This window comes from Podarcis tiliguerta, assembly GCF_965153285.1.
Source record: "Podarcis tiliguerta genome assembly, chromosome: 8".
NCBI lineage: Eukaryota > Metazoa > Chordata > Lepidosauria > Squamata > Lacertidae > Podarcis > Podarcis tiliguerta.
Window position 1 is genome coordinate 85,228,943 of NC_139541.1, and position 11,805 is coordinate 85,240,747.

At 48.6% G+C, this 11,805-nt stretch overlaps 1 protein-coding gene across 1 annotated transcript; it reads left to right on the top strand.

Annotated features, from left to right (window-relative positions):
- Positions 1-266: 266 nt before the first annotated feature.
- MED29 (mediator complex subunit 29) lies at positions 267-11,253 on the top strand (the record flags this gene model as incomplete). Its single annotated transcript, XM_083456100.1, has 4 exons — positions 267-605; positions 7,354-7,412; positions 7,514-7,598; positions 9,511-11,253. The coding sequence occupies 4 exons, from the start codon at positions 267-269 to the stop codon at positions 9,736-9,738; spliced, it is 711 nt and encodes a 236-aa protein (XP_083312226.1). The 3' UTR covers positions 9,739-11,253.
- Between the last annotated feature and the right edge of the window lie 552 nt (positions 11,254-11,805).

An 11,805-nucleotide genomic window follows, 5' to 3' on the forward strand; every position in this document is an offset into this window, starting at 1 on the left:
AGCCCGCTGGGAAATGTAGTTCGGGCTGCTACGTCAAGCCACTTCCGGTAAGAGGGAAAAAACGTCGCAGGTTGCTTATGCGCGCGGGAAATCCATTGTTTGGCACCTACAGGTGTGAGGGGAACTGCCATAGCGCGAAATAGCCGCCCTTCCCTCACACAGAAAGAAGCCGTCCCGAAAGGCATGTCGGGAAATGGAGTCCTGGCCGCAATGCACTGTGGGGGATATAGCACCCGCCGCCGCCAATCAGGAGAGCTCTCTGCGCAATGCATGCCGGGATCCACCCCTCCCGCGCCTGCGCCCCGCGCTGCATGCCGGGAGAGGTAGTCGAGAGGAACTACGGAGTCAAGATGGCGGCGCCTCAGCAGCCGCCTCAAGCGCAGGCGGCGCAGCTGACGCTCCTGCAGGCGCAGGTGGGGCCTCCCTCGGGCGGCGGAGCGGCGGCGGGAGGAGGGCACCCCGGCTCGGCGCAGGCCGCGGCCGGAGCGGCTTCTCTAGCGGTCGGCCAGGCTCCCGGCGGGCTCCAGCCTCCCGCGCAGGCGCAGGACTTCGACCCGGTGCAGCGCTTTCGCCTCCTGCTGCCGCAGCTCAAGGAAAGCCTGCAGGTGAGGGGCGGGGCCAGGAGAAAGGGGCGGGGCTGCCGGGCCGTTTCCGTGGAGACGGAGTTCGGGGCAAAGGGGTGGGCGGGGCTTAAGCTCAGTGCGTTTACTTAAGTGGGTTTCTAGTCCCTAAGAGGGGAAACTTTTTTTTTTTTTACTGTATTTTAATACAATTTATTAATTTTATAATAACAAAATTCAAATCATAAATCTTAACCCAATGGACTTCCCTTCCTGGCGTATAATGGTTCCATTATAATAATAATAAATTTTTATTTATACCCCGCCTTCCCCAGCCAAGACCGGGCTCAGGGCGGCTAACAACCAATAATAAAAAGAACTTGCGTAAAAAAACAATTTAAAAAAGGATTAAAATACAACATTAAAACATTAGGATGCAGCCTTTTGTTCTATGCTTATTTATGTAAAGCCTTATATTTTATATCCGATTTTGAAACCTTATTCATCTTTATACAAGTGACTTATAAAAGTTTTACTAATGTAGAAATCTATCCACAACTCTTTAAAAATATGCATTAAACATTTCCCTTTTTTAAAAAATCTGTAGGGATGGACTGGTCTGGGCCTGGCATCCACTCTCACATACAGGAGCCAGCTCTTTTAGTCCAGCACCATTAAGTTCTGTACCTTTCAAAATCATAGCTTCTGGGGCTTTTTTTTAACAAAAATCATTTTGAACATTCTCTTCAAATCTTTATGTGTCACTTCCCAGGCCTTCTTAATAACTTGACATTGCTACCACATATGATAGCCTCTCGTACCTTTTGCCCTCCCTTCCTGTTTCATCTTCAAAGCCTGTTTGATCATAAACATTTTAGGATGTTTTGGTCACAGCCTTATTTCTATGTTTAAGTTTTATTTTCTGTTTCTGTTTGTTTATTGTGGCGTGTTTATTTATATTTTTATTTCTCTCATCTACAATACTGTCTTATTTATTTTATAGTACAGTACAGTGGTACCTCGGGTTACATACGCTTCAGGTTACAGACTCCACTAACCCAGAAATATTACCTCGGGTTAAGAACTTTGCTTCAGGATGAGAACAGAAATTGCGCGGCGGCAGCGGGAGGCCCCATTAGCTAAAGTGGTGCTTCAGGTTAAGTACAGTTTCAGGTTAAGAACGGACCTCCGGAACGAATTAAGTACTTAACCCGAGGTACCACTGTATTTTAAATTTATATGCCTAGCCAGCAGGACCAGTGGTCAGGGATGATGGGAGTCGTCGTCCAACAACAGCTGGGACCCCAAGTTTAATAATAATAATAATAATAATATCTTTATTGTCATTGCCCCCTTCGGGGACAACGAAATTACTTGACTGCTCCATAAAAACACTAATTAAACAATACAGTATAATACAGCAAGGGAGATTAGATGGCTTTCAAAGTCCGGGCTTCCCATTCAGGGCCGAGATCGCTCTGGAGAAGAAGCTGTTCTTAAGACGGCTCGTTCTTGTCTTCATCGTCCTGTATCTCCGTCCCGACGGCAAGAGCTCGAAGAGACAGTGACCAGGATGCGATGGATCTTTTACTATGTCCAGTGCCTTCCTATGACACCTTGTGGCATAAATCTGCTCTAAGGTGGAGAGTGGGCAGCCAACAATGCTCTCTGCTGCCTTCACAACCCTGCACAACCCCATCCTGTCCTGGGTAGTACAGCTTCCGTACCACACACATAAGCCATAAGTGAGCACGCTCTCAATGGCACAGTGAGTTTAGTCTGGGTGAGGGGAACCCTGTGGCCCTCCAGCTCTAGGTGAACTACAACTCCCACCATCCGCCCCCATTGAATGTGCCCTCTAAGGGCTGATGCAATTCCCCTCAACTCATTTAGTCCTTGGTGTGCCACATCCAGTAAGCTTTTTCAACATTTTAATCCTCCTCCTGTAGCCTTATGAGGCTTTGCCCTCGGGTGGGAAAAATATTGCGCCCGGGAAAGGGAAGTGGGAGTCAACAGACACTCAAGGAATAGTTTTCGGAGAAAAGGCTTTTATTTCTACCATCCATGAACTGGTAGAAGGAGCAAGTGTGATAAGTCACAAAAAGCATGCACGAAGTTCACAATCATGTGCGCAAGCATATATACCCCTTTCCAGTCCCCCCCCCTTCCTCCTCCCTCAGGAGTTCCTCTGAGCATGAACAGAAAGCTGTCTTGGGACTATTGTGGACTCTTGCCACCCTTCCCAGGAAAGGGGTTTCAGAGTGTTCAGATATGTTTCAGTCTCTTGTTCTGTCATGGTTCCCGGACAGAAAGCAAGTTGCAATGTGGTTCTTTAGCAAGGCCAGAAGACATGAGAAAGGCCTGAGAAACAATGGACTGTTCTCTACCTTTGTACAGCAGAGCAGAATGTTTCTGATGCTTAGCTAATGCCTTTTAGCTGCTGAGAAAATGATTTTGAAAAGTTTTGAGAAGCTTTGAGCCTGCTTTGGTGGCGGGTGACTTTGGGCCTAGGTGAGGTCACCTGTCCTCACCTTCCTTCACTCCCAAGGCCGCTTGCCATCTCATTCTTTGCTCCTACTCTGTGGCCCTGACAATTGCGGGTGAGATGTCAGAGCGAAAGGAGACAAGAGAGTAAATCTAGACAAGTAAAAGAGAGAGAGAGAAATCTTGCCATATGCATATATATATATATATATATATATATATATATATATAAAACATTCATATCTGGCTCGTTTCGGCTTTCCTTGAGTGGCTTACATACAGCAAAATGGCTTACAATCTAAGAGCAAAATACGGCACACAGGGACGGGGGACGGAAAAAGCAAACTCAGATTTAATCAGCTCTTATCACAGCCAGCTGGCACAGTTCAGGGGGCATGGAGGTGCCTGATGGAGCCAGGCTTTTGGCAAAGCTTGTGGCGTGAGCCTTCTGCTTCCTCCTCCTCCTCCCACTGAGGCAGCCTGGTGGCTGTGCTGTGTCTGAAATAGCTGTTGGTTTGTTCTTTAGACTTTTTAAAAAGTATGACAGGCTGTAGCTGCATTATTATAATTATTTATTATACATTTATATCCCACTGTTCCTCCGTTGCTCCAGCTGGCACACATAATGTTTCATTCTCACAACAACCCTGCGGCATCTTCTTCTTCTTTGGTGATCCCCCCATAGCCGAGTAAGATTGTCTTCCATAAACACGGTTTTAACAAGGAGTCCTTAAGTGACTGTGGAGGCCAATTCTGGACCCACACGTCTTTCCACGGTGGAGACATTGATTTCCGGGTGGGAGTTGTTCACAGTGTGGATTTGCCAAGCGTGCCTTCCTCTTAGCACGTTTCTCCCTTGCGTCCTGAGTTCGAGTGTCTTCAAAGCCCAGGACACCTTTGGTCAAGGCTGTTCTCCAACTGGAGCACTCAGAGGCCAGTGTTTCCCAATTGTTGGTGTTTATACTACATTTTTAAAGATTTGCCTTGAGACAGTCTTTAAACCTCTTTTGTTGACCACCAGCATTACGCTTTCCATTTTTAAGTTTGGAATAGAGTAGTTGCTTTGGAAGGCGATCATCAGGCATCCGCACAACATGACCAGTCCAACGAAGTTGATGCTGAATAATCATTGCTTCAACACTCGTGATCTTTGCTTCTTCCAGTACAGTGGTACCTCAGGTTAAGAACTTAATTCATTCCGGAGGTCTGTTCTTATCCTGAAACTGTTCTTAACCTGAAGCACTACTTTAGCTAATGGGGCCTCCCGCTGCTACTGCGCCGCCGGAGCACGATTTCTGTTCTCATCCTGAAGCAAAGTTCTTAACCCGAGGTACTATTTCTGGGTTAGCAGAGTCTGTAACCTGAAGCGTATGTAACCTGAAGCATATGTAACCCGAGGTACCACTGTACACTGGTATTAGTTTGCCTGTCTTCCCAAGTGACGTGTCAAATTTTTTGGAGACACCATTGATGGAATCTCTGGCTAGCCAGAGAGGGGCAGTGACTCCCGGTCACTCCCAGTCATCTTCATTGCTTAGTGGGGGATTTGAGCCCTCTCCTGAGTCCATCGCACCACACTGGTTCTTCAAATGTGGGGCAAGTAGGGCAGCGTGAAATGCAGTGGCCCTTTCGGAAGCTGTTGTGAGCTGGTAGCCCAGCAAGGCCTTTCAATTCTCCCTCCCCAGGTCCAAAGCTAACTTCCTACATCTGCTCTGCCAAACCTAAGCTGCAGAGCATCTAGCTGCCCACCTTTGAGAAACCGCAGCTCTAACCCCTAGGCATCACTCCTCCTGCCTCCCCTGCTCCGGTCTCTCTTCCACAGCCCTCCCTTCCCTTTCTGTTTCGCAAACGTGTGGTTTCGTTTTTGGCTTTGTTTTTCCCGGAAAGCCCTTTGCCGAGTCAGACTTTTTTTATTTTTATTTTTATCCCCGCGTTTTGAAACGGCTCTTGGCTCTTTCCGAAAGAATGAAGCGTCAGTCCTTGGCCCAAATAGATGAACTGCTGAAGCGGTCACTTTTTTCCCTCCCCTCCTTTGGTCTGTGTGGCGTGGGGGCGAAGAGAGCCAGAGTCCCGTGGTGGGGAATGGATGCTTCACCGCCCCCAGGGCTCGTGTCCAAGGCTTCTGGTAAATGAATCAGCATGGCAGGATGAGCCCCCGGGGGTGGGGTGAGGGCACCTTTATCCCTGTGTCAATATCCCTAGAACGAGAAACGGAACAGGCTTCGCCTTGGACCCGAAGGCGTCGGCAGGCAGGTTTCCAGGATTGGGTGGTTTTTTGTGTGTTTTGTTTTGATACCTTTGAGCTTGCCCTCGCGTTTCCTGACCTTGCGAAGTCCTGGAAACGAAACCGCAGCTCTCGGAATCGCGGCTTGCTCCCAGCCAGCTATTTCTGACTCGCTGTGGCCTTGGGGTAGAATTTAATGTGCCCTGGGGCTCGGTTTCTGTGGAACATAATAGGAAGCTGCGTAATAATAAAAATATTTCCTTTTACAAACATTTTTTTTTATTTGGTTTTACAAATATAAATTTATAACCGTACCAAATACACATCCGTATAAAGAGATTACAGTGGTACCTCGGGTTAAGAACTTAATTCATTCCGGAGATCCATTCTTAACCTGAAACTGCTCTTAACCTGAAGCACCACTTTAGCTAATGGGGCCACACAATCTCTGTTCTCATCCTGAAGCAAAGTTCTTAACCCGAGGTACTATTTCTGGGTTAGCGGAGTCTGTAAACTGAAGCGTCTGTAACCTGAAGATTCAGAGTACAATCTCCAGACTTCCCCCCATCCGCTCCTTGCGTCCTAGTGTCAACATTTTCGACTGCATATTATTTCGTAATCTATATTTTATATCTATCCATATTGTCCATAGTTACATTAAAGGTAAAGGTAAAGGTACCCCTGCCCGTACGGGCCAGTCTTGACAGACTCTAGGGTTGTGCGCCCATCTCACTCAAGAGGCCGGGGGCCAGCGCTGTCCGGAGACACTTCCGGGTCACGTGGCCAGCATGACGAAGCTGCATCTGGCGAGCTAGAGCCGCACACGGAAACGCTGTTTACCTTCCCGCTAGTAAGCGGTCCCTATTTATCTACTTGCACCCGGGAGTGCTTTCGAACTGCTAGGTTGGCAGGCACTGGGACCGAACAACGGGAGCGCACCCCGCCGCGGGGATTCGAACCGCCGACCTTTCGATCGGCAAGCCCTAGGCACTGAGGCTTTAACCCACAGCGCCACCCGGGTCCCATTACGCGCGAGATTAAAACCCTGCTCGTGTTTTCAACTGCTTACAGTGGCCTCCTAAATAAATTAGAAACTTTTCTCATTCTTTCTTGGAAGTTTTTGTCTTCTTGGTCCCTGAGCTTTCCGGTCAGTTTTGCCATTTCAGCATAGTCTATCAGTATGGTTTACCATTCCCCTCTGGGCTAGTAGCATCCATGTTACTATTGTCACATACATATAATAAAAAGATATCCAAAAGGAATAAGCAGGTGCCCAAATGAAAGGATGGGGGACAACTGGCTTGGCAGCAGGGCTTGCCAAAGGATTAGCCAGGGGGATGGCCTTAGTAGATCACACACTTAGCATGAACCAACACTGTGATGCAGTAGAGATAAAAAGGAAACGCAATTCTAGGCTGCATCAGCAGAAGTCTAGTGTCCAGATTAATGGGTGTCTTATCGTATTTAAATGTTGTGAACTGCCCTGAGATCTATGGATGAAGGGCAGTATACAGAGTAAATAATAATAATAAAGTCAACACACTGCTCTATTCTGCTCTTGTCAGACCCTACCTGGGAGTCCAGGGGCGCTGCTGAGAACCTGTGGCCCTCTAGATGTTGCTCCCATCCACCCATGCCATTGGCCACGCTGGGTGTTGGGGGTCCAGCCAAAATAGCCACTCTTTATTCCAATAAACACCCTCTCAGGCTGCTCTCACAGAGCCACTGAGCAGGTGGCTAGGCCCACAGCCTTAATTCATTCCCAATTAACGGTTTGGTTATCTAACCGTCTTGATTCCCAGCATCACAGAGCCGCTGAAAAGTTGCCAGGCAAACTGCCCTTTCGAGCCCAGATCAGGCATTTGGTCTTGAAAACGTGTTTGTTTGCTTCATGCTGAAACCAAAACTTTGCACCGTTTTAAGAAATCACCAGCGTATGGTACGATGATATTTGCAGACTTGGCCAGGCTCCAGAGGGGTGCGCGTGTGGGTCTTTGGTAGATGTGCCCTCTTCCTGCCACAGCTGTCGTATCGCCCCCGATTTGTAAGCCGATATACTGTACTCTCTGCCTCTTCCGTTTGCAGAGTTTGATGAAAGTGGCTGCCCAGAACTTCGTCCAGAACACCAACATCGACAGCGGACAGTGAGTTTTTGCCCCTACCCCCTTGCCCTGCTTCTTCCTCCCCTCCCCTCCTCACCCTCTCCCCAAATGCAAATCAAAGATCGGCTTTCCTCTCCTTCCAGGAAAAGCAACGACGGCCCCGTCCAGAGAGTGGACAAGAGCCTCGAGGAATTCTACGCCTTGTGTGACCAGCTGGAGTTGTGCCTGGTGAGTGTCCCAAGAATGTCCCTTATTGGCAGCAGGATCAGGCCTTATGAAACGCTCCCTCCTTTTTCTTTTGCACGGCACATCATTAATTGGCGAGATTCGCCGCCGCAAGTTCATTCGCTCGGGAGCACTGGAAGACAAACAAACAGGCACGTACAAAGCAAAGGTCAGGCAGTAAGAAATTAAATCCCAAATTCACAGCTGGGCAGCGTCGCCATTAGGAGCAACCCCAATGCCGGAAAATAGCGAGCAGGCTTTCCAAGTCCTCCAGATCTCTTTTGTCAGGCAAAGAAGCAGCAGGGTTGGGAGTGGGGCGCAAAAATCCGGCTTTGGATTTCAGCCCTGAAGTCTGGATTTGGCTCTGAGATGGGAGACGGAATCCATCTCTGCTTGGTGCTGCAGGTTGTGACTTGGGTTTATTTATTTTGTGCAGTTCTGTATTGATGTAAATTCAGAAGCACAAATAGACCCCACAATTGAGGTTACAAAACAGAGGAGCCGTACAGAGGTTGTGTTTTTCAAATAAACAGAGAGCAGATAAAAGGAGCAAAAATAAGAGGAGCAAGAAACGTCATGATGGCCCAGGAGAGTTTTGCATATCTGCATTGGGCACATAGGAAATAAGATCCCATAAGCAACATAAGAGTGTTCTGTGCAAGTTGTTTTCTCTGCAGCAGCCAGAGTCTACATGTTCTCGTACCGCAGCAAGAGGTTTTAAGTCCTGTAGTGCTTTCCATTTCTGGGCCAAAAAGGTACTCGTTGCAGCCACGTTAAGAAGTTTCTTAGGTTGGAAAGCTGCTGTTTGATTGCCCCGCAAATTTAATTGCATTCCAGGGGGTTGGACTAGATGGCCTTTGGGGGTCCTCCTTACACTAAAATTCTCTGATTCAAAAGGGAAAGTTGTGGGGAGGCTTGAATGGGGAATGTGTTTACAGTGGACGCTTGGGTTGCAAACATGATCGCAGGCGCGACCGCCGAAACCCAGAAGTAGCCCGTTCCGGTACTTCCGGGTTTCGGCACATCCGTAACCCAAAAAAAACACAACCTGAAGCGTCCGTAGCCCGAAGTATGACTGTATATATTTCTTCCAAAACGCCGGGGGGGGGGACATTCCCACCATAAGCGGGGAAACGTCTCCCTGCTCCTGCAGCCACACCAATATTCCTGTGGGGTATTTGACGCGATGTTCTTACCCATTTTTTGAAAACTTAAAAGCCCAGCTTTTCCCCAGACCTTTTTCTCACCGTCTAAATGAAGCCCCTGGGTCCCTGGTTAGACAGAGAGACTGATTGGCTGCTATTATCCTTGAGTACTAAATGGGTCTTCCAACTACAGTGGTGCCTCTCAAGACAAAATTAATTCGTTCCGCGAGTCTCTTCGTCTAGCGGTTTTTTCGTCTTGCGAAGCCACCCTCTTAGCGGATTAGCGCTATTAGCAGTTTAGCGGCTATTAGTGGCTATTAAAGGCTTAGGGGATTAGCGGATTAGCTGCTAAAAGGCTATTAGCGGCTATTAAAGGCTTAAGGGATTAGCGGATTAGCTGCTAAAAGGCTATTAGCGGTTTAGCGGCTTAGAAAAAGGGGGTGGGGAGCGGAAAAAAATCTCAAGACTCGCAAGACATTTTCGTATTGCAAAGCAAGCCCATAGGGAAATTCGTCCTGTGAAGCGCATCGAAAAACGGAAAACCCTTTCGTCTAGCGGGTTTTCCGTCTTGCGAGGCATTCGTCTTGCGGGGCACCACTGTACAGAGGCAGTCTACCGCTGGGTAGCAAGTGCCAGGGACCGGCATCAAGGGGAAAGCTTTATTGCTTGGGTCACCGTTTCGGGGACAAAGGCTGCTGGAATACCCAGCCCAGCCCGGCGAGGCCAAGTTCCTAACTCTCTCTCCTTCCCATCCGCCTCCCCTTCCTCAGCGCCTGGCCTACGAGTGCCTCTCCCAGAGCTTTGACAGCGCCAAGCACTCCCCGACCCTGGTGCCGACGGCCACCAAGCCGGACGCGGTCCAGGCCGAGAGCCTGCCCTACACCCAGTACCTCAGCATGATCAAGTCCCAGATCTCTTGCGCCAAAGACATCCACAACGCCCTCCTGGAGTGCTCCAACAAGATCACGGGAAAGGCCCCCTCCCAGGGCGTCCTATAGGGCCGCCTGCAAACTCTTCCTGCCGGACGTTTTGGTTTGGACCGCTGGGCCAGAGTCAGTTCCCGGCATGACCAGAAGGAGGCAGTGCTGTCAACACAGACAGACAAGGAGCAGGGAGCCTCCTTGTCCTCCCTCTTCTGCTTCCTTCCTTCCTTCCTTTGCAAAGTCCTCCCAGTCTGCCCAGGTCTTCACGTTGAGTCCTCTGTTCCGGTTCCCGAGAGGACTTTTCTCCATCTGGGTCCGCGATGGTTTCACATCTTCCAAAACTTCTAACCGAAACGCCAGGAGCTCAACTCAGATGCACAAAAACCTTTTCGCCTACAAATAGTTCTCTTGTCAGAGAAGGATGCTGTGGAAGTAAATTCTCCTGATCTATGGGGCCTCGCAATCTGCGGGTCATTTTTTGGAGCTGGCCAGTCAATATTTTTGCTCTTTTTTTCTTCCTTTCGGGAGAGAGATGCTTGAGGACCACTCATAAGAAGCAAATCTGCAAGCCTAACCCCCCCACAGTTCTGCAGGTTCCTTAGCCAAACCTTTCCGCCTGCCATTCCAGTGTCCTCTCCACAAAGAAACCTCCCTCCCAGAAAGGATCTGTGGGTCCCTTTTGATTTCCTCCTTTAAATCTCGCACCCTGACTTTTTTTCTGGAAGACGGGCCTGTGCGAATGTGTGTGTAAGTTTGTAGATTGATCAAATGCATAATTCTGCAAAGGAGACTTCCTGTGCAGGCCTCCCGCCTGTGGATTTCCTTTCCTAACGATTACAAAAGGAGAAATCTGACCCAGTAGCCTTAGTTCAACCTGTCTCTACCCTGCTGTCCATAAATTGGGTGACCCTGGCAGGATTAAGTTATTTCTTCACACACCTCCCACCATGAATCCAGGAGGGACTGCAATCTTGTTGGGTTTTCATTGCTGCATTCTCTCTGCTCCCCATTTTATTTTTTTCTGCCCTGGGGGAGTGTGTCCTTTTCCATTTCTCGTTGGTTTTGCTCCCTGTTTTCGTGCAAGAAGGAGAATTTGCCACCGCAGAGAAGACCTGGCCTGTCCCCTGTTGTGGAAGACTTTCTCAGTTACTGTCTTTAGTTTTCTAGTGTGTCCCCTTTTATGGTTATCAGGATAAGTTAAAGGCATTGGGTCCAGACATCAGGCTGCAGTCCTCCACAGGTTTACCTGGGCGTAAGTCCTGCTGGTTTCAGTGGGACTTCCTTCTGAGTTCACTCTTCTGCGCTAGCTGTCGTGCTTTGAAGACCCCCTGGCGGAAAAAGAGTAAGCTTGCCGGAACCAGCTTACATTCCATTGATTTCAGTGGGCCTACTCTAAGTAAGACTAGGTCCGGATCCAACCCATTAACCTTTTCAAAGAGCTTCGTTCTCTTCCACGCTGCCAGTCTTGGTGACCAAGGCAAGGCAGTTCTGTTACTTTGTACAGCAGAAAAGGATTCCTTTGTGATTTATTTCCTCAATTCATTTTGCTCCTAATAATAATAATAAAGGTGTTCATTTTGCTTCTCTTAATTCCCAGCTCAGTTGCTTTTGTTTAGATCAGAGCAGGGGAACCGGTGGAACTCTAGGCATTTCTCAACAAGGCTGAGAGCCAGTTTCTTGATGAGAACCAGTGTGGCATAGTGGTTAGAGCGTTGGGCTAGGACCTGGGAGACTGGGGTTCAACTCTCCACTTGGCCATGAAGCTATGACCCTGGACAATCGCTGCCTCTCAACCTGACCTACCTCACAGGGTTATAGGGACAGATAAAACCTTATTCGCATTAGCCAATGGCCATAGCAACAGTAAAACATTACAGTATACGCAGAGAAGGGAATTTGATATAAGAGCACAATTTAAAGTCCTGAATCAGTCGTCAGTTAGTGGCCCTTACTCTGATTGCCCCTGCTATGAACCCAGCGACCTTTGCTGTTATCTGCTCATTTTGATCTGATAGCAGAAAGGAGATTGTGGCAGTGGCTGAGTGCCCTGGGATGGTCAGCCTTCAGATGTCTTCTAAAAGTCTGGGAGTTGTTTTTCTCTTTGACATCTGGTGGGAGGGTGTTCCACAGGGCGGGCGCCAC